The following is a 21,373-nucleotide window of genomic DNA, read 5'->3' as shown; positions in this document are numbered from 1 at the left end:
ATTAGACTGTATACCTGAAACTGATATAATGTCAGGGCACATATATATGACCAAAAATATATGAAGAAATGAGAGTCACACAATTGATGACATTAGGATATTGACATGACATTTTCAACATGATTCACATGAAAGGACTCCATCGTCTTTATGAGCCTACTAGAAGCCGGGTCGGGGCCTATTTTATGTGACCACAGCGTAGAGTGCTCACAGGGCCAGGCAGCAGCATTGACTCCCATCTGTTTATCCTGACTAGGGTCTCTAGCCTCAGTTTACCTTTCAATGACCTGAACCCCTGGACTGCATTCCACAGTGTAGGATGTTCTACAGATCACCTCTTCTTACCAGAGCACATTTATGTGTATGACCTCAGGGTCAGGCACTGCTGTAGATGTTCTCTAAATGAGGCTTCACAACTGCGTGAAGTAGGTATCATCATCCTGATGAGGGCTGATAATCTGCCCAAGGTCATGGCTGTACAGACCTCGGTCTCATTACAGTCTATGTAATGGCTTAATAGTGGTCTCTTCTCTTTAGCAGGCTGGAGGCTCCATTATGGCCAGACTGTGGCTCCCAACTATACCCTCAGTACATAACACAGTGCCTTAAAGAGTAGGTCATTTATACATGGCTGAAAAAAATTTTTTTTGATCAAACTAAATCGTGAAGTAACTCTAAGTCAAAAGTGGCCTAGGGGCCAGATCTAACCTAGCACCTGTTTTTGTAAATGAAGTTTTATTGGAACATAGCCATGGCCATTTGTATACTAACTGTCTATGCCCGCTTCCAGGTTACAACTAAACAACCAAGTTGTTGCAGCAGAGAACATATGGCCAGCAATGCCTAAAATCTTTGCTATCAATCCCTTTACAGAGAGAGTTTGCTGATCCCTGTGCCTGTATGAAGAGTAGTAGGATATTTAAAAGGGGGGCAACAAGCAATCCCATTTGAGAATGAATGGGGCAACCTACACAAGGCTGTAGAGGTGTGACTGTTACTTCTGCTTCTTAGACATTCTCCACCAGTGCGCATTCAATTCTCCACCAGAGAATGTAATTCTCTGCCCACTGGCCTTTTGTACAGGCTCATGACCATAACATGAAGAGCTGGTGTTATTCCAAGTTCTGAGCAAAGGCTGCTTGACTGGGAAAGAGCCCACCTGATTAATCAGATTCTTGAATTCAAGCGCCCAAAGACCCACTCCAAGGGTATGGAAGAGCCACTCCATCCTGGTTCAAAGACATCTAGGCTCCTTGAGTTTACTGGTCCTGTCAGTTGGCCGAACGTGGCATTTTGATTTAAGGGTTGGCATTTGAGTAAAACGTATGTTGACATGAATATTTCCAAAGAAGCACAAAAAGCAGAGTCTTGTCAACAATTAAGGAAATGAACAGGATATTTAAATTATAGAGTCATACAGTGACAAAAACCCAGTACTGTCACTGAACAGGTCCACTGCTCGCCTCTCTCCCCTACCCAGTGGTTGTAACTGACCGGGTATGTACATTGTTTTAGTGTCCTTCTGATGCTCAATCAGACCTAATTCACAGAGGAGAAAGTGAGGCTCACAAGAATGAAGTGATTTTGACAAAAATCCAGAAGTTAATCAATGATGGAAATAGGAACTGGCCCAGCAGAGCTGGCAAGAGAATGTATTTTAGGATCTAATAAAACTGGGATCAAATTACCGTTCCACTCCATGAGCTGGGACAAATCAGCCGAGGCCTCTGAACCTCAGTTGACCCATCTGTAGCACAAGATTAAGAATTTTACCTCACTGCGCTGTTGGGTAGGATTCATTAAGATTATACGTGCAGAACATCTGGGCAGGGTTAGGCCCACACCCAGGCATTACCAGATGAGAGGATCTTCTTTGTTTCCCACACTCTCTGATTCCTTGCCCATGACCCCTTCCCCTGATCTCAAAGGAACTGGCTACCCCAATCACTTTGTGACCATTTTCTTCCTCATGTGGTTTTATTTTGCGTGACTCAACTCACTCCAGCAACATACATTCTATTTCAACACCCAGGTAGTGACGGAAGCAGCACTCGGGGATCCGCAATCATATCCCGTCACCTCCATACTCACATCAACAAGTAACAACAGCAATGGGAATGGTGATGGGGAAGGGGGCAGTGACAGCAGCTGAGGTTGACAGGTTGACACTGACCGCGTGCTAGGCACAGCAGGTACCAGAAGTCACTGACTCCTCGGGACAAACCAGTAAGGTTGGCATTATTATTACCTCATCATACAGCTGAGAAACCAGAGCCACAAAAAGCTCACGTGACTTGTGCAGGCTGTGCCTAGTCCAAATAATCCTGGTATTAATCCCGGAGCCTTGCTCTCGGCCATGCCACCATGGTGCCTCTCCCGTGCCAAGGTGACATTGGTATGGCACGATGGGAAAATCACACAAGTAGCCCCAGGTACTTCAGTGAGCACCTTTGCAGTAGATGACAGGAGACATAATTTAAACTTTTCTCTTTGCCTTCCACATCCCACTGAAACAACCAGGAAAAGGGCATTTCCTTGGGCTCCCATGATCCTGTGCAAATGATCAAATACAGAGTAAGGCTGGGCCAAATGACACCTAGCCTCAAATTCAAATCCAATGTAAAGGGAATCACTTTTGAAGTCCTTTTCTGTCTTAACATTATTGGTAACAACACTGTGAGTGATAAGATAGAAGCCACACAGCATCCCATTTCCTGGCCCTGGCTAAGAAAAGAAATGGAAATAGCTCCCATCTACGGTGGTAGTTCTGACACGTTGAAGTCCAGGAAACTGTGGAAATGGCTTAAGTGCGCCTGTTTCTCGAAGATTTTGAGATCAAAAGTGTTCAGATAAGCATCTGCCCTTCCTGGATCCATAACAGATGTGAGCCAATTAGCCAAGACCAGGGTACTGAATATTTATAGCACACTTCAGGAAAGTTCCATGTAATTAAATGCCAGAGACATAAACTTCAAACAGGAAATTTTGTCGCATGTTAAGATGTTCAAAACTATCAGTGGGCTGCTAGATGATATAGCATTGGGTTTCCTATTGAAACCTATTCTTTAAGGTAAACATTAAACCGGAACTCTAATTAATTCAGTTGAAACACATTCAGATTACATGGCGATTTGGGTGAGATCAAAAGTGAAGCCTGTCTCTGAGAAGTCTATCAAATGGTAAGTAATGACATGAGTAGACACTTACATCATCCCAACATGAACAAGCCACTAACTCTATTAGCAGAGTGATGGTAATAGCTACCATTTAGTTAAGGCAGGGTTGGCAAACTTTTTCTATAAAGGGCCAGAGAGTAAGTGTTTAAGGCTTTGTGGGCCTTAACACTCTGTGTTACAGCCGCTGAACTCTGCTGTCACGGTGCAGAAGCTGTCGCAGACAATATGTACACAAATGAGTGTGGCTGTGTTCCAGTAAAACTTTATTTACAAAAATGGGCAGCAGGGAAGATTTGGCTCACAGATTGCACTTGCTGGTCGATGATTTAGAGGACAGTGGACAGGTGCCAGCCACCCTTTCTTCTTAGTTATTTCCTTATCGGAATGCATGTAGCGTTAACACCTGGGCCTTATCCCCATCTTCCAAGGTGGAACCCCAGCGACAGAGAAATGCGACGATTTGTTCCAGGATCACACAGCTCCCAATGGGGCAAGCCAGAATTCAAACCCAAGACAGACTACATTTTGAAGCACAGTTTCAGAATCCAGTGTTCCTAAAGTCACATTATATGTGAAAAATAACAAACGCCATTTCTTTAAAAATATTCTATAACACAGACTTTTCAGAAAACTCATTCCAATGTTCTAATTGCTTATTCATATGAACACAGGAGATTACTCTGCAGGTGAAGAATATTAGTCTTTTTAATCTTCACCACCAAGAATGGGATGCCCCCCCCCCAACACACAAAAAGTTTCCTCATGATATTAAAATTGCCCTAAAGACAGGGAAAATCTCGTTCATCATTTTATCCTCAACACCTTCACTAGCACTTTGCAGGCCCTCCAAGGATGACAGGATGCATAAACTCTATGATTAAAGAAGCTTAAAGTTCACATACACAAAACAGGCAAGAACCCCTCAAACCACATCAAATCATCTCTGCCCCATCTTCTTGCTGCTGGACTGTAATGACACATCATACTATTTCTGTCTAGTTGCTGAATTTCCCCCCAAAGGTCCCTTGTCCTGGGATTTGTCCTTTTCTTCCAAAGTTCATGCAAGACTCTTTTTAGGAACTTGAGCCATTTAGCCACAGACAGAAAGTTTATGCCAAGATCTTGACCCTAGGGATAATCACAATGGTGCAAGAATGATGATGGCAGAGTATGGTCCCGTTAAGCATTTCTTTGCATGTCCTTTCTACAGTCTGTACAACAAACCTATATCAAGGCTGAAAGAGGCAGGTGGTGACCCTGGCAGAGAACAGAGGGGAAGATGGTCTGGGAGTAAAGGGGGCCAATCTCAAGTCACAAAGACCTTGATTCAAGCCACTCAGGCAACGCCTGCTTTGCTTACCTTTCTATATAAAGGGGGACAGAATAACTGTATCTCAGAGGCTTTCTGGAGCATTCACTGGTGCCTGTCCGGATAATTAGACCCTGGCCTGGTGCAGAGACAGCCTGCACTAGCACAGTAGCAGTGGGGAGCCTTTGTTTTTAAACCTGAGACCTGATTCCCCATCCCCTTTGTTTCGGATTTCCTTTTTCCAAATTCGAAAAGGAGTCGTTGGCTCTCAAAGTCATCTCTTAAAGATAGAATCCCAAGGTGGCCACAGTTCTTTCTTTGGCCTACAATCAATTTGCAGAGAGAACAGTCTGTCAGGGGTACTTACGGTGAAGCGTTTTTTAAAAGGTGCTGTCACTCCCCTCTTTGCTTGTTGTAAGGCCACTTGGTACCTGATGTGTCCCACAGGAAAGTGCTGTCGGAATCTCTTACTTTCTAAAGCTAATGACTGTCTTCTTTGATTGTGAAATTTAACACACACGCAGAAGGGTGCACAAAACATAAATACACTGTGGACAAATCATCCTAAAGTGAAACCTGGGGTGACCAGAACAGGGGCAGCCCTTTGCACCCTCCCTGGGCTGGTGCCTCATCACTTTCCCATCCTGCCCCAACAAGTAACCAGCATCCTCTTTTTACAAGTCATTGTTACTTTGTTTTTCTTTTAGTATTACCACCTACAGACGCACCCCTAAACAATATCGGCTAAGTTTTCTCCGGATTTGAACTTGACATGGAGGAATACTTTACACATTCTTCAGATTCTTGCTTTACGTTGTGGTTCTCGTATGTGCCCAGGTTGTTGAGAGGTATAGGATCCCACCCCTTTCCATCAGGGTGGAATGTTCTATTGTAAAACTGTACTGTGTTTATCTAGCTTGCTGACGACAGGCATGTGAGGCATTTCTAGGTTTGGGCAGTCAGAAAAAACAATGTCACCGATGTTCTTGTACACATCTCATGGTACACTTTCATCTGCGTTCTCTAGGGCACATACGCATACAGGAGCTGGTATACCGTCAGGATTTTTAATATTTGGCTATCTGGTGCATAGTGCCAGATTATTTTTGGGTTTTGTGAATGTATTACCTTTGAGAAATCAATATGTGATATACACGGGTCATTCTTTAATTTACAGTCATGTGAGCAAATCTACGGGGACAGTGTGGTGAATTTTTATATTATACCTTATGTAATCATCCTCCAGATCAAGATACATAATACTTTTATCACCTGAGAAAATTCCCTCATGTCTCCTCTCATTTACTATACCCCTCCATCTCACTATTTTGGCTTTTACCATCCAAGATTAGGTTTTTTTTCTGTTCTTGAACTTGAGAGAAATGGAACTAAGCTGTATGTGCTCTTCTGTTTTCAAGTAAGTCAAGCAGCTCCTTACTTTTAATTGCTGCATAATACTCCACTGTCTGGCCATACTACAACTTGCATATTCAGGCTTCCATTGGTGGACATTTGGGTTGTTTCCACTTTGTGGCTAATATACACAAAGTTCCCATGGGCAAGTCTTTCTGTGGACATTTCTCTTGGGTGTATACCCACATGGGGGCTTGCCAGCTCAGAGGATAAGGTGTATGTACAGCTCTGGCAGAAACGGCCAAATGGCAAAAAAAAGAAAAAGAAAAAAAGAAAAAAAAAGGTGGGGGGAGCGGGCGCCTGGGTGGCTCAGTTGGTTAAGCATCCGACTTCAGCTCAGGTCATGATCTTGCAATCCATGAGTTTGAACCCCGTGTTGGGGTCTGTGCTGACAGCTCAAAGCTTGGAGCCTGCTTCTGATTCTGTGTCTCCCTCTCTCTCTGCCCCTCCCCTGCTCACATTCTGTCTCCCTCTCTGTCAAAAACAAATAAACATTAAAAAAAGAAAAACGAACAGAAGAAATGGCCACACGGCTTTCAGAGAGGCTGAACCATTGGCATCTCCGCAGCAGCTGTCCTCAAGTGGCAAGGGTGCCGTGCCCCGGGCTGCTTTCTTCTAAAACAGTGTATGTTTAACATATCACATACATGTCACATATGATGTGTATAACATACCAGCAGGTGTACAAAACAAAGCCCCCCCCTCCCATCCTTTAGAGGAAATTCAGATTGCTCAAGGCCCGGAGTCCCTTTCCAGTTCTTCTTGATGGGCAGAAACCTCAATCCTAGCAGGTGGAATATGGAAAAAAAAAAAACAGATGCAAATGTACCTGCTCCTACCATCACACGGAAACACTTGGCCAGGCAGTCACTTATGTTTGCAAATTTCCTTTATCCCTCCCTTTGTGCCGAACGCCTGGGTGACTCCAGTGATCCGACTTTGTCCATACATTTGGACAGCTGATGAGTATTCCAGGGCAGGGGAGAAAATGGGTGTCAAACATTCCAGAAATGAACCCAGTAGAAAACTAGTCAATCGGGGAAGCTATTTTGCAAAGAAAGTTTTGATCTTGTCATAGCCCCAACTTCCATCACTGAAAAACTTGGAAGAGCCTTGTTTGTTTACTTTAATTGAAGGGTGTTCTCAGGTGATCATTCATTTGTACTTTCACAGAGAGCTTTCTCGGAAGAGGCTGGTGACAGAGGACAGGGGGAGGAGCCTTCTGGCTCTGCGTGGTGTCTGAGTCGATTTCTAACTGTCCTCCTCACAGTTCCTCTGAAGGAGAAAGATACCGTCCTGCTCACTAAGGTAGTACATTCAACAGAAGATGGAAAGGACAGTGAGGAGGGTAACAGGAAAAGAGGGACATAGAGTCAAAGCTCAACAACCAAGCAATCACTACGAGCACGTTTCCTTGCAAAAACAAAAAAAATGGGGACAAGAGAGACAAGAGAGAGTGGTTAGTGTTGCGATGCCTTTTGACAGTATTCTAGAATATGTACATAAACAGGCTGCTGGATTTTGTGTGGATGTTATAAAAAAGGAACAGAGGAGTAGGTGATCCAAAAAAATGAAACAAAAAAATACTTTTTAATTGACACAGGATATAATATACATTTCTGAGCACTGGTCAATTAGGTAAAACTAGTTGTAAGAGAAGGGTACATTTCTATACCTACACACATGCGAGTTTCTTTTTTCTCTTTTTTCTTAAATGGGTTAAAAAAAACAGAACTAGATTAAGTTTTTCAGAACCAATATTTCTATCAGGTGTGGCTACTATTAAGGGCTGGTTCCTGAATACAGAAAGCAGCGTACGTGACTGAGTCCATGCTGTGAACGGGATTCACAATATCTCCCTAAATCTTTCCCCCCCAGTGGATATTGGTGGTGGTGTGTGAATAAAACACCTGACCATAGATATGTTTTACTGCATCCATGTACTGCTCTTTGGATAGATGGGGCCAGACTCAATGGCGAATCACAGCTCTCTATTTCTATTTCTGCATGGCTCTCAAGTTTATATAAAAATCACAATTTACCTAGAAAAATGAACACATAAGAAGCAACACTTTATGTTGCCATGAGGTTTCTAGATCTCTCTCCCCATCAACGAAGAAGCAATGTTGCTGAGCTCAGAGCTCCAACATGCTACATGCACTCACCACTAGAGACCTTCGTCTACAGGGATGCTGCTTAAAACCCTGAAACATTCCCCTCTCCACCTGGACAGTCTCTGTACTCTTTAGGTCTGAGTGGTCATTCTGTCTGAGATGTCTCCTCTGTACCCCCAAATACGTTAAACCTGCTGCTCCCCACTTTCTAATGCAATGACAATGCTTAATCGTATGTTTCCCCCAAGACTTTATAAATGCAAGGAGGGCAGGTCTGTCTGCTGTGCTCTCTCTGCCTAGCTTAGTAGTATGCTTAGATTAGGCACTTAAGGGGTGGCTCAGTTGGTTAAGTGTCTGACGTGGGCTCAGGCCACGATCTCACGGTTTGTGAGTTTGAGCCCTGCATCGGGCTCTCTGTTGTCAGCACAGAGCCCGCTTTGGATTTTCCATCCCCTTCTCTCTCTGTCCCTCCCCAGTTTGTTCTCACTTACTCTCTCTCTTTCTCTCAAAATAAATAAATAAACTAAAAAAAAAACAAAAACAGAAACATCAGGCACTTAATAACTAGGCACAAAAGGAATAAACACTGCTTCTAAGAACCTCTGAGCATTTTATTTAAAAAAAATTTTTTTTTAACGTTTATTTATTTTTGAGACCGAGAGAGACAAAGCCTGAATGGGGGAGGGTCAGAGAGAGGGAGACACAGAATCTGAAACAGGCTCCAGGCTCTGAGCTGTCAGCACAGAGCCCAACGTGGGGCTCGAACTCACTGACTGTGAGATCATGACCTGGGCTGAAGTCGGCCGCTTAACCGACTGAGCCACCCAGGCGCCCCAAAGAACCTCTGAGCATTTTAAAAGTGAGAGCACCAATAAAAAAAAATTCTTGGGAAATGGGACTAGGAGAACGTCTTTGGAAGGAAGATGAGAACCTCCGTGCCAGCCAAGGGAGGGCAGGCCTAAGGTCTTCCTTCCAGAGACAAACTGCCAGCAGGAGCCTTGTTATCCGGCAGCCTCCAGCTGCCGCACCTTCAGGATTGACCACGGTGTGCTCACGGAGGCTGGCCTTGCTGGCACACTCTAGCCGGTGACTGCCCACGACAGGGGAACCCAGGCTGGGCCACTCCTGCCCAACGCAGGACGTCTCTCCCAGGCAGTCTTGGCTCTGAGGTGCTCCGATGGCCTGGCCAACACTTCTTCTTGTCTTTGTTCTTGTTCTTCTTCTTTTTAAGTTAATTAATTAATTAAATATAATTTATTGTCAAAGTGACTTCCATACAACACCCAGTGCTCATCCCAACAAGTGTCCTCCTCCATGCCCATCACCCATTTTCCCCTGTCCCCAACCTCCCAACAACCCTCAGTTTGTTCTCTGTATTTAAGAGTCTCTTATGGTTTGCCTCCCTCCCTCTCTGTTTGTAACCCTTTTTCCCCCTTCCCCTCCCCCATGGTCTTCTGTTGAGTGTCTCAGGAGCCACGTATGAGTGAAAACATATGTTATCTGTCTTAGAGGGGAAAGTGGGCGATGGGCATCGAGGAGGGCACTTGTTGAGATAAGCACTGGGTGTTGCACAGAAACCAATTTGACAATAAATTATATTAAAAAAATATGGTATCTGTCTTTCTCTGACCGACTTATTTCACTTAGCATAATACCCTCCAGTTTCATCCACGTTGCTACAAAAGGCCAGATTTCATTCCTTCTCATGGCCAAGTAGTATTCCATTGTATATATAAACCACATCTTCTTTATCCATTCATCAGTTGATGGACATTTAGGCTCTTTCCATAATGTGGCTATTGTTGAAAGTGCTGCTATAAACATTGGGGTACATGTGCTCCTATGAATCAGTACTCCTGTATCCTTTGGATAAATTCCTAGTATTGTTATTGCTGGGTCATAGGGTTATTGCTATAAGTTCCTAGTAGTGTTATTGCTGGGTCATAGTTCTAGTTTTAATTTTTTGAGGAAACTCCACACTGGCCAAGACTTCTTGAGAGCTGCCTTCAGCCAGTCCTCCTAGATTCCCTCCTCATTCAGAGATGTCAGACCTGTACCGTCATCCCAACGCTCTCCCCATCCAGCCTTGCTCCTCTTTATCCCTCTCCTGCCAAAAAATTCACCTGCACTTAAAACCCCACCTTGCTGTCTGCCTCACAGAGAACCCCGATGACCAAATGCCAAGTAGGACTGGCCAGTATGACCAGATTTCTCACTGGCATTTCAACTGGAAGAGCATATAAGATTCTTCCTATTAAAAAAACAAAAAAAAAAAACCCTTTCATTTAATGAGGAATTAATATTCTAAGATATGACTCCCAGAGCTGAAGAAATAAAACCAATTCTGAACTGTAACAGAAATCCATATTGATCTTTTCCTTTTTACACATTTCTATTGTCATTTCCAAGCCAGAGATTCTGTGAAGGGCACAATTATTTATGTCCCATCAAATTAACAGATCATTCAAATCCCTCACAGGACCTTCAACTGAAAATGCTTCCAGTTCCACCAAAAGTTGTTCTAGCGATTGCAAATGTTCATTCTCTTCTGGAAGAATGACAAAAGAGATGTGTGTTTTCACAATCCCCTTGTCACGGGGAAAACCCATGACAGCCTGAGAACGGAGGGTGCAGTCACATTTCCAAGATGTTCTCTGACTCCTTTCTCTTCCCAGTCAGAGCAAAACCCAAGGAGCCTTAGTTTCTTCTCCTCTTCTTCAGGTTTCATATTTTGATATTTTCACTTATTTGTACATCTGCTTGATCCACTGAGTTGGCGGACATTTACTGAACGTCTATTACTCAACACACACGCAGGGGTTCTTGCCCTCATGACGTGGACACTTCAGTAGGTAATACACGAGTGAATAAAAGACAAGGTTATTTTTGATACCTTCAAATGGTTCCAAGAAAGGAGCCTAGGATGATGTGGTGGGGAGTGGGTGGGCCATGGGATAGGATAATTAAAAAAGAACTTTCATCGCACACAGTGGGCATGCCACACTTCTGCTGTACAAATAAGTAAACTTCCTCATGCAGGGAATTATTCCTGGCAGATCTCCTCTGACTTCTCCATTAGAAAGTGTGTTGAAACCACAACTCAGGCATCTTTGTCTCCCTCCCAGTGCCAGGTAAACATATAAGAGCAAACACGTAATAGCCTCTTGGAGGGTAATTGTGGATAATGAGGAAGTATATAACACGATTATGCCAGCACAGAGCTCATGAACCAAATGATGACTAGGCAGTGAGTTTACTGAGATTTGGGGATCTGAGAGCTAACAGAAGCCTCCGCTTATCTTTAACATATGGAATCTCCTTCAATTATCATTGTGGAAATAAGAACATGATCTGCCTTAGCTGGTGGAATGCTTCCTCTCTAACTGAAGAGTAGGTACCTGTTTCGAAGATTCTAGAACTCTTCATGGTGTTTTTGTTTTCAAACATGAATAAGTCAGGGGGAAGGAAGGAAACGATCTAGTCATCATTTACTACATTTCAGGCCCCAAAACTCAATCTACACCACGAACTGGAATTTCTGGAAGGGTTTGGTCAACTGAACGTCCAAGGGGATCTTCTGGGAAAGGAGCTCAGAATGCACAACATGTTGCCCAAATACCAGCTTTCTTTGCACTTTTGAGGCTGTCCAGAGAACAATGCACATATCCCTACTGTCCAAAACCACCACCGTTGTGACCAACATCAAAACACAAACAAATGCGCAGGCAGGAACAGTTTTGGCAAAGTTGCTCTGTTCTCTAAACTGTCACATAGCCTACTTCCCAGCTCCATGTGAGGGGTTTGCTTTGGGGCAAACTGAAATTTTGAAGAAGCCGTGGAAATTTCTCACAATGAAAACCTCTACGGGGGTGTTTTCAGCCACCCTATTTTCCTACTTTTCATACATTTATTATTGTTCACTGCTGCACAATTGAATGGTTATAAGAGAAGGACAATTAATCCAGAATCCTGCTGGCTTCAACTGTACCCTGACAAGTGGTTTTAGTTTCCCTGAGAGAAATGGGGGAAGATGTCTGTTAAGGTCTGCAGAGTTGGCTAATGTTGAAAGACAATCCTCCCAGAAAGGTGTGACGATGTTTTATCACAGCTGTGGAGATGAAGGGTAGATTTATTATGGTTACTAATGCTATTTCTGTCAATGTCTTTGGAATTCTAATTAGATTATTAAAACTTTGCAAATCATGACATTACCTCTAGACTCCATACCTCCCTGTGACAAGGGTACTTTTGAAATTAGAGGATCCTGATGTCATAGCTAATGATGCATTGCCGATAATAAAGTTGCGGGGAAATTCTTCCAATAAAAACCAGTTGGGAAAGACAGAACCCATTTATCTTACTTTCTCTCCCAGTTTTATGCCTGAGGATAAGACGTCTCCTACACAGAACACGGCCTAGCTTTTTCCATGCTAGTGGCTCATGATGCTTGCTCACATGCAGCAAAGTTTAATGACTTGTCACAGCTACTTAAATTTTTTCCCTAAATCTGAGCGGCAAATCAAGAAATTTATTAATGCAAATACACTTGAAAGAAGAGTATTTTTAAGACAGACATGAGACAGTGGCAGGTTCAACGCATACAAACAGTACATCTTAGGGCATTTTGATTTATAACGCATGCATTCAAAGTGGTACCTGAAGAGAAACAAATGGCTTACTGTTAACCCAGATCCATTTTCAGGTAATAAATGGGCATCCTCTTTACCCATCAAATAATGGCTCTAACGCCCTTCAACATCAGTGGATGAGGAATCGGTGTCACCCTGTGTCCTCTGCAAGATAACCCCATTCCTTTAGGTGGAGACCTTAGCTCTTCACATACCAGCAAAAATAAGCGTACATGGCTTACTTACCATGATGTACGACGCCCTTCAACCCATGGATAATAGGATCCAGTGCGGAATTGTCCCTTGGACTGACCTACATGTAAAGGAAACATGATTGGTTAAATCTATTCTGGCATCAGACACAACAGCCTCAGTTTAATCTTCTGAAGAGAAGGGGGTGGGGGAAATAGATGTTATCTAGCAAGCTGCTTAGGTCTTACATATACCATGGCTCTCACCAAACACAGAAGATTTATGACATAATAAAATCAAGTGAGGAAGTCTAAATCAAAAGAAAGAAACTTCTCAGAATACATTAGAACAGGAGAGAAATACCACAGTCCTACTAAAATCTTAAAAAGCAACGGTAAGACTTTCTTCTTGCTTTTGTTTTATTAAAAGTACACCCTGATCTGCTAAAAAGTCATTGAAAGTCATCAAAGAGTGATCCATCATTGACTGAATATTTCAGTACCTTCTTGTGATGTGTTTCCCCCCCCCCCCCCCCCCCGCTTCTTTTTGGAAAATGGATCTGTGCCCTGCCAGCCTGCTCTCCTTTCTGAGGATCCCAGTCTCCTGTGCTTTACCACCACCATACTATAAGAGGAATTTCTAAGAGTACCTCGGAGTAGGAGAGGGGAGGACAGGGCAGGAGAGGAGCTTGAAGAGACAGTACCTCCCAACTTCACTTCCCTCTGGGGTTTTTAATTCCCCCCAAAGTCAAGCCTCTTTCCCATTCTTTCCCTTAAGTTTCTGATTATTACTCAGCATAAATTCTCATTCTTGCCCTTTCCAGAAGACTAAAATTCCACCAGCGTATTATAATTTTGGTTTTTAGGTACTTTCTTGTAGACACTAATTAAAATAGTTACAAATGAAATGCAACGACATCTAGATTTTACTTTAAAATAATCTAACAGTGGATAGCAGTTCGAAAAGATGCGACAAGACTGGCAATCAATCAATCATTGATGACCTTAGGTGATGAGTATCAAACGGGTCATGATACAATTTTCTCTATACTTTTTAGAGTGTGTGTTTAGAGTGTGTGTTTAACTTTTCCAAAATCCCTTATCTGTATGGTTACCCTATCTCCTGAGTTTTTTTTTCAGAAATGGTATTTATATTTTTAGTTATTTTTAATGTTTATTTATTTTTGAGAGAGAGAGAGAGAGTGAGCAGGGGAGGAGCAGAGAGACAGGGAGACACGGAATCCGAAGCAGCTCCAGGCTCCAAGCATCAGTGCAGAGCCCGACGCGGGGCTCGAACCCACGAACTGTAAGATCATGACACGAGCTGAAGTTGGATGCTTAACCGAATGAGCCACCCAGGCGCCCCCAGATGGGTATTTATATTTAACCCACTTCTAACATAATGAAGTTCAGATATTGGTGAATCTTTCAAGGTGTAGCGAGACCCAACTGGATGTTTCCTAGTTAATTTAGGATCATCGGAGGTCAAAACTTTAGGGTAACTGAAAATCTCCCACATTCCTTCTCCCTGTTAACAAATCATCCACTGGACTGCCTGCCACTCCTAGTGTCCTCTCGGACAATACCCACACTTCACACGTTTCCTTCTGTTTTCTGCTTCAGCATCTCCACGTTAGCACAGTGGTTCTCACCTGGAGGTGATTTTACCTATCTCCCACTGCCCACACCCATCCTGAGGTCACTGAGCCACGTCTGCAGACATTGTCGGTTGTCATAAGTAGGGATGAAGAAGAGGGGCTACCAGCATCACGTGGTTAGAGGCAAGGCTGCTGCCAAAAATTCCATAGCATTCCGAATATCCCCCCCATAGCACAGAATTATCTGCCCCAAGATGTCAATGGGGCATAAGGTGAGGTTGAGAAATTCTAGTTGCAGGCACTGTGAGTTAACAGTGATTAATATGTCATTACATATTGATGACAGGAGCCTGGAGTCACGGTGAAATTAAAACACAGGTGTCATTATGTATGGTGTCACATTTATGGACTAATAAAGTGAGGCGGAGTTTGGTACTACACCATAAACACTACAGACACTTCAGAAAGGATCAGTGAATAGGAACCCAGTATACCAGGTCACAAAGGTGGAATCCTGGGAGTTACCATTAGCGTACCTCCGAATTGCCTAACAGGAAGCTCTAGCCAAAGGTTTGACAGATTGGTTGAGCACAAAGCATTCTTGAGAGGTAAACATCCACAAAAAAAGACACCAAAATGAATACCTCATATTTACACCATAGCAAATACTTACCAACATTTTACAAAGATGCTCAAAACTGGAATCACAACTCAAGAATGCAAGATAAGAGAGTCTACTGGTAAATGTGGCCAAATTTTAGAAGTGAAAGAATAAATAGGAGTGGAGAGAACTATCTCATATCAAATTGAAGTTATAGACAAAAACATGGTCTTCCTTCTCCTCCTCCAGATTTAGGCTGGTAGAGAAGTTTATGCTACCTCAACCACCCGTAGTTACCCTAATATCTGTGGGAAATGGCAAAAGGGCCACAAACTTGTGTCATGCCTGTCACATGCACCTTTGCAATCTGACTTGGCCACTCCTCCCATCACGAGTGTATACCAACTTCTCCACTCTTTGAAACTGGGCTTGACCCCGTGACTTGCTTTGGCCAATGGGACATGAGCGAACCTGTATAGGGAGCAGCTTACACAGGGCTTGCATGTAGAGTTTTCACCTCTCTTGTGACTCTGAAATTTCGAGACCACCAGGTGAAGAATCCCAAGCTAGACTCTCAGAGGACAAGATGACATGGGGCAGATAGGCCGTCCCCACTGAGGTAGTTCTAGACTAGCCAGCTTGCCAACTATCAGATAGGACAGTGAGTCTCTCCCAGACTATCCAGCCTCACATGAACTACCTGAAGGCTCCAGAGACCACCCGAGCTGGTCCCAACCAGATAAACTGCCCAGCTAACCTACAGAACCATAAAGCAATAAAATAATTGTTGTTTTAATTAGTTGGGATCATTTGTTACAGCATAAAATAACTGTTAGGGTTTCCGAGTGTGTACAGAGGTGGAGGATTTGGGACAGACTAAGAAACCAAGAATTTTCTTATTTTTTTTAATGTTCATTTGTTTATTTTGAGAGGGTGGGGGGAGGGGCAAAGAGAGGGAGGGAGGGAGGGAGAGAATCCCAAGTAGGCTCCATGTTGTCAGCACAGAGTCAGACCTGGGCCTCGATCCCATGAACTGTGAGATCACGACCTGAGCCGAAATCAAGAGCTGGACACTCAACCGACTGAGCCATCCAGGCACCTGACCAATAATTTTCTTGACAAATATACTCTGCTTCTGGTTTGTCATAAAGGTTTCTCAATGAGACTCCACATACCAAGACACAGCATTGGCTGTTAACCCAATCAACTCATGTGCTTCTCCAAAACTGTGTTACCCCTCCTCTACCAGGGCAACATTTCAGATGCTTTTGATTTTCAATCCCAACTGTGGGGGGATGTTTTATTGTTGGGGGACCCTTTAATGCATTCAGTCTTATTTCATGAAAAGAAAGCTCAGAGAAAGCTCTAGCCCCCCATTTCTTCCACTCACCAATAACATTTGTAGCTCATGCAAGAGGAAAATAACGAGGCAACCTAATCCAGGTTGACTTTCTGACCACTTCTGACTACAGTATCTCTACTCAAGTCAGATCCCATTCAAGTTCCAGGGCCTGACCCTATATTCTAAGTAACCCTATAAATGAGAAAACCTACAATGCCCATTTGCCTCCACAGCCCCCATGGAAACATGCTAGTTTCCATGGCTGGGGTTAAGAAAAATAGATCAGGAGAAAGGGAGAGAAAATGGAGATCACTGGCTGGTCCAAATAACTTACTAGTAATACTGAGCTCACTCTCCAGTCTATGTGTTGGTTCTAAAGCTCAGGGTGGGAATCCAAATAGCATGCTAATAAGTGGGTTTGTTCCAGTAAAGGCACAACCCTGTCTGAAATAATCCCTTCCATTTACTGTTTCAATCAATTTGCCACTTAAAAAAAAAATCATGAACACAAGCTAAGCAATTTGGATAGCTCTGAAATATGCCTACGGTGAAGAAGGCTGTTTGAGCAACCCATATTTACATCCTGGACTCCTCCAGAGTAGAGGAGGCCAGAGGGTGGGGGAAAACAATGAAATTTTGAGTCAGGGATGAACGCTTAGAGCGTCAGTGTCCTCACCTATAAAATGGGGTTACAATTTCCTAATGCTGTCCTAAGGATTAAATGTGTAAAGCTTGGAGTATAATGCTGGGTACAAATGCAACATTCAAGAAGGATGGATGTGACTGGGCAACAACTTGACCCAAACACTCAAATTTAAATGAATGTCAAACAACAGCAGTTTCATCCCTGAACTTGTCAATGTGCTTGGCTCTAAAAGTAATACCTACTTGAGCTCAAATTTCAAAAGATTCAAATTTATGTTTTATTTGACATCCACTCAGTTTCGTAATACACTGCTCCTTTGAAAGCCACACGAGGAGTTTTCCCGGATCTTGAAATCTGCCACCTTCTCCTCTGAGATCAAAGGAGTTATGCAGTAATACTGAGAAGGTGGCAATTGCACAAATGAGCTTAAAATGGCCTCGGAGAAATGGACATCCCCTTGCCCTGCAGTTGGCGCTCTTGTTGCAAAGCTCAGCTCCTGGCCCTTCTATCTTGGAGCAGCTTTTGTGGCATGAGTCATCGTCAAAAGGATGGCATGCCAACGCGACAGAGGGCCCTGAGCGGAAAGCCTTTAAGTTGTCTTTAGATATAACAAGCGACACAGAGACATCAGCCACGTAGGAAACCATGACACGTAGGTTTGGGCAAAAGGCCAAATTCATATAAATGCTGATGAAATCTAATCTTCATAAAATTATCTTTCCGAATAATAGACCATGATAAGGACTGAGCCAACTATCAGATTCATAACCACGGTGTCAATAATCTCTAGAGATGCGTCTGCAAGCCAGGGCCTTACGAGGACCTGAGGTCTTTCCTGCTTGAAGCAAAATGAAATGCAAGTAGAGAGGCCCCAGCAGACTGCATGTGCCTCTGTTCAGATATCAGCTGCCATTTTCCAGTCCCTCATGCCATTTGGCCCTTGACTTCAATCCTGATAATCTTCAATCTATCAAGTCCTGGCCATCTGCTAACTAGGATGGCCAGGACAACCTACTTGCCTTGAATCCGACATCACCAGCTGCTCCTTTCGTCCTATAAACGTCACATCCAGCCAATATCCCCTTGTGGGAAAAAGGATTTATGCCCGCTGAGAGTGAATGGCTACATGATTAAACCACGCCTGTGAAGGAAAGTGTCAAACAGCAGGACCAGAGACTCCACATGGCCTTCCTGAACTGCAGAGGTGATGAGCCATCCACTCCAAAGGTTAGTGGGCCACTGTGTACTCAGAAGCTGAAGTGTCCGATCAGGACAAGGGCAAGCACTTCTCGTGAGATCTGATCTCAGATCTGATTCTCCTCTTCCTCCCATGGCTCTTACCTAAAGAGCCATGTGGCAAGGACGCTGCAGCTCCTTTCATTCTGACTCCAACACCTTGGTCACCACTCACCACATTCAGATTCAAGTTACTGTCAAGAACTTCCTGGCTCAAACCATTCACAACTTGGTTACTTTTGTACCACTGCATTTCAGTTAGGCCTGACCCAGAGACAGGACACCAACCAGCTTCCTTTATTAATAAATGAAATACTGGTCAATAATTTAGGAAACGGGTCTATGTGCAAGGACACAAGCATAGCATCAAACCACTAACCACATGGATCCACATTGAAAACACCGTTCTTCTCTTGACTGTCTTTGTAAATACTCACAAATATGGCTTTTCTTCTTGGACAGCCCACAGCCTCTCCCTGTTCTGTTGGGAGAAATTTCTTTTTTCCCTTTGGACATCCCAACGATGCTTTCTGTTCTCTCCTGACTGTCACTGCTGCCACGGGATTACGACAGGCAGAATCAGAGGTCGTGGTGCATTGAGCATCCCAAATTGCCACGGAATAAAGTCCGAGAGAAAACAAGGGACACAATCCAGAGCGAGGCATGACAGAGGAAAAAGGAGTTCTGTGAAGGTGTACCGCTTTTCACGAAAAGGAGGGATTTTAGCCTCCCTGTCAGCTAAAGGCAACTCACCAAGTGTGGATTCCTGGCCAGGAGGCTTGGCTTCACTTTGAGTAATAAATTTCCAGAATCATACTGTAAGTCTGATCTCATAGATATGCAGAACATCACAGGCGCATCTCACAAGAGAGGCAAAAGCTCCTGTTGGGGGGAAGGGTATGGCCCCGTATCATCATCTATTTTCTGGCACTTGACAGGACACCCTCCTGGGACTGGTTTCCGTCCACAGATGAGAAAACGCCTAATTCCTCAGCCATGGGAAGGGATTAATATGAAAAGGCAACACAATTATAAATGCTAATAGGATTCACCCTCCCTGCTTCAAAAGGAGTTTGAGCATTGACACAGCTTACTTACTGTTAATTCATAATGTTAGTGGAAACCAGTCAATTCACAAGTTATTCATCTCCAGAGAATTGAGATTCGTGGCCAGAGAAGGCCGCAGAGGAAATGAATTTAATGCTCTTGGTCTATTTCGACTGACCTTCTCTATCCCTTTGCTCCCACTACTCCCGCTCACCAGAGTATTTACCACTTAATTGTCAGACTTGGCTTGGAGGAGTCTATTACTGGAAAAACCAACCCAGCAGGGTGACAGCGAGGCCCAGTAGCAAATCCGCACAACTGCGGACCTTGCCAGCAGCAGCCTCGCCTATTGTCAATACAGGCGATTTCTCCTTTTCACGACGATCAAACTGTCCCGGACTGAGTACACAATGCCATTTCCTCTGGCTTTGGACTCTCTCAAAAACTCAATTTCAAAGCCAAGGCAGGAGCGAGAGAGAGAGAGAAAATGGGCAGGCTGGGGCACCTGACAAATGGAACTTCCACATGGTGATTTTTGTCCTTCTTTGTCTTTTTAATGCATTGTGTTTCAGAGCCAAGAAGGGAGTGGGAAAGGCTTTCCAGCAGTTCCAGACAGAGACCCAGAACCTGCCTGTCCCACCCCGGCCAGACTTCTCAAAGTAAAGGCTGCTCTTGAACTGGAAAGAGGCAAAAAAGAAATTCCAACCTAGCAAAGTATGACTGAGAGTCTTAGGCTATAGTGCCAACCATTTCACACAGATACTGTTATGATTTTTTGAATTAAAAGAAAAAAAAAAAAGGCATGCAATCTGGGAAAGCCTGGGGCAAGAGAAGCTTATTTCAGGTTCAGTGACTTGGCTGCAAGTTTCTCTCGATTCAGTGTGGCAGTGCTGGACAACTTTGCCTTTCTTTTGTTAATAATCCTGCCATGCACTGAAAAGCCCTAACAATATCAAAGTCTTGGGGGAGAAAGGAGAGCTGACTGCTTCCACAGGGAGCAAGTGGCTTCAACCAAAACACATTAGATGTGAACCTTCACCCTTGCTTTCTCTTTCCCTCGAAGCAAAACGCTGCTCAGGGCTCTCCATTTACAAAAGACTCGGAATCCAAAAAGCACTGTGTGGGGACTGCTTCAAATCCCCGCCATGTGTGCAGCAAGAAAAATATAAAAGATGAGGCATATCAGACCAAAGGGGTCACCAGATTGATCCTTCCCTTGAAAACATTCCTCCATGGGTAAGGTCATCACTTTGGATAAAACTGAAGCATCCAGATGGCATTATGAGGGATGGGGAAGACTCTCCAAATACCATGTAGCTATCATATATCAAATATTAAAATGACCTTGCTCATCTTATGGTTGTATAAAGAGGTGATGGGGGAAAAAAAACAAATGGTGCCTTTGGCCTACATGGCAAAAACCCAGGTCTTCTGCTCATTTATTCAACAGATATGCCCTGAGTGCCAAGGGCATGCTGTGGTGGGCTGACACTAAGAGGGCCCTCAGTGATTCCCAATCCCAGGTCTTCAGGCCCCTGTGGAATTAACTCCTTCTGGGGATGGGCTGGATCTAGCGGCTTGCTTTTAACAAGTAGAAGGGAGTAAAGTCAGAGACACCCCTTTGATGATCAGGTTACAAGAGACTCTAACGCCCATCTTGCTAGCGGATTCACACGCTGTGTACTTTGCTTGCACACTTTGGTAAAGTAAATGGCCATGCTAGAGAAGCCCATACGGTGAGACCCTGAAGGTGGTCTCTGGCCAACAGCCAGAGGGAAACTGAGGCCCTCAGTCAAACAGTCCTTGAGGAACTGAATTCTGTCAACAATCTGAGTGAGTGTGGAAATGGATGCTTCCCCAGCTGAACTTTCAGATACGACCTCAACTCTGGCTGACACTTTGATTGCAGCCAAGTGAGAAACCATGAAGGAGGGGACCCAGAGAAACTGGGAGATGGTAAATGTGCATGGTTTTAGCTGTTAAGCTTGTGGTAATGTTATAGGGCAATAGATAACCACATGGCAAGAACTGGGTGCTGGGATATGGAACTGAATGAATCACAGACCTGACAG

At 43.8% G+C, this 21,373-nt stretch overlaps 1 protein-coding gene across 4 annotated transcripts in view; it reads right to left on the bottom strand.

The window, feature by feature from the left end:
* PTPRG (protein tyrosine phosphatase receptor type G) overlaps nucleotides 1-21,373 on the bottom strand; it is a 712,041-nt gene that overhangs the window by 155,880 nt on the left and 534,788 nt on the right. For all 4 annotated transcript variants that reach the window (XM_019469870.2, XM_019469872.2, XM_019469869.2 and 1 more), the window contains one exon: nucleotides 12,887-12,953. In XM_019469870.2, coding sequence (XP_019325415.1) covers nucleotides 12,887-12,953 — 67 coding nt within the window. The remainder of the gene's footprint in view (nucleotides 1-12,886; nucleotides 12,954-21,373) is intronic.

This window comes from Panthera pardus, unplaced genomic scaffold, assembly GCF_024362965.1.
Source record: "Panthera pardus isolate Hobbes unplaced genomic scaffold, ASM2436296v1 HiC_scaffold_8, whole genome shotgun sequence".
In the NCBI taxonomy this organism is placed as follows: domain Eukaryota; kingdom Metazoa; phylum Chordata; class Mammalia; order Carnivora; family Felidae; genus Panthera; species Panthera pardus.
Note: the sequence above shows the minus strand (reverse complement) of the source record. Positions and strands in the feature narration are given on the sequence as shown.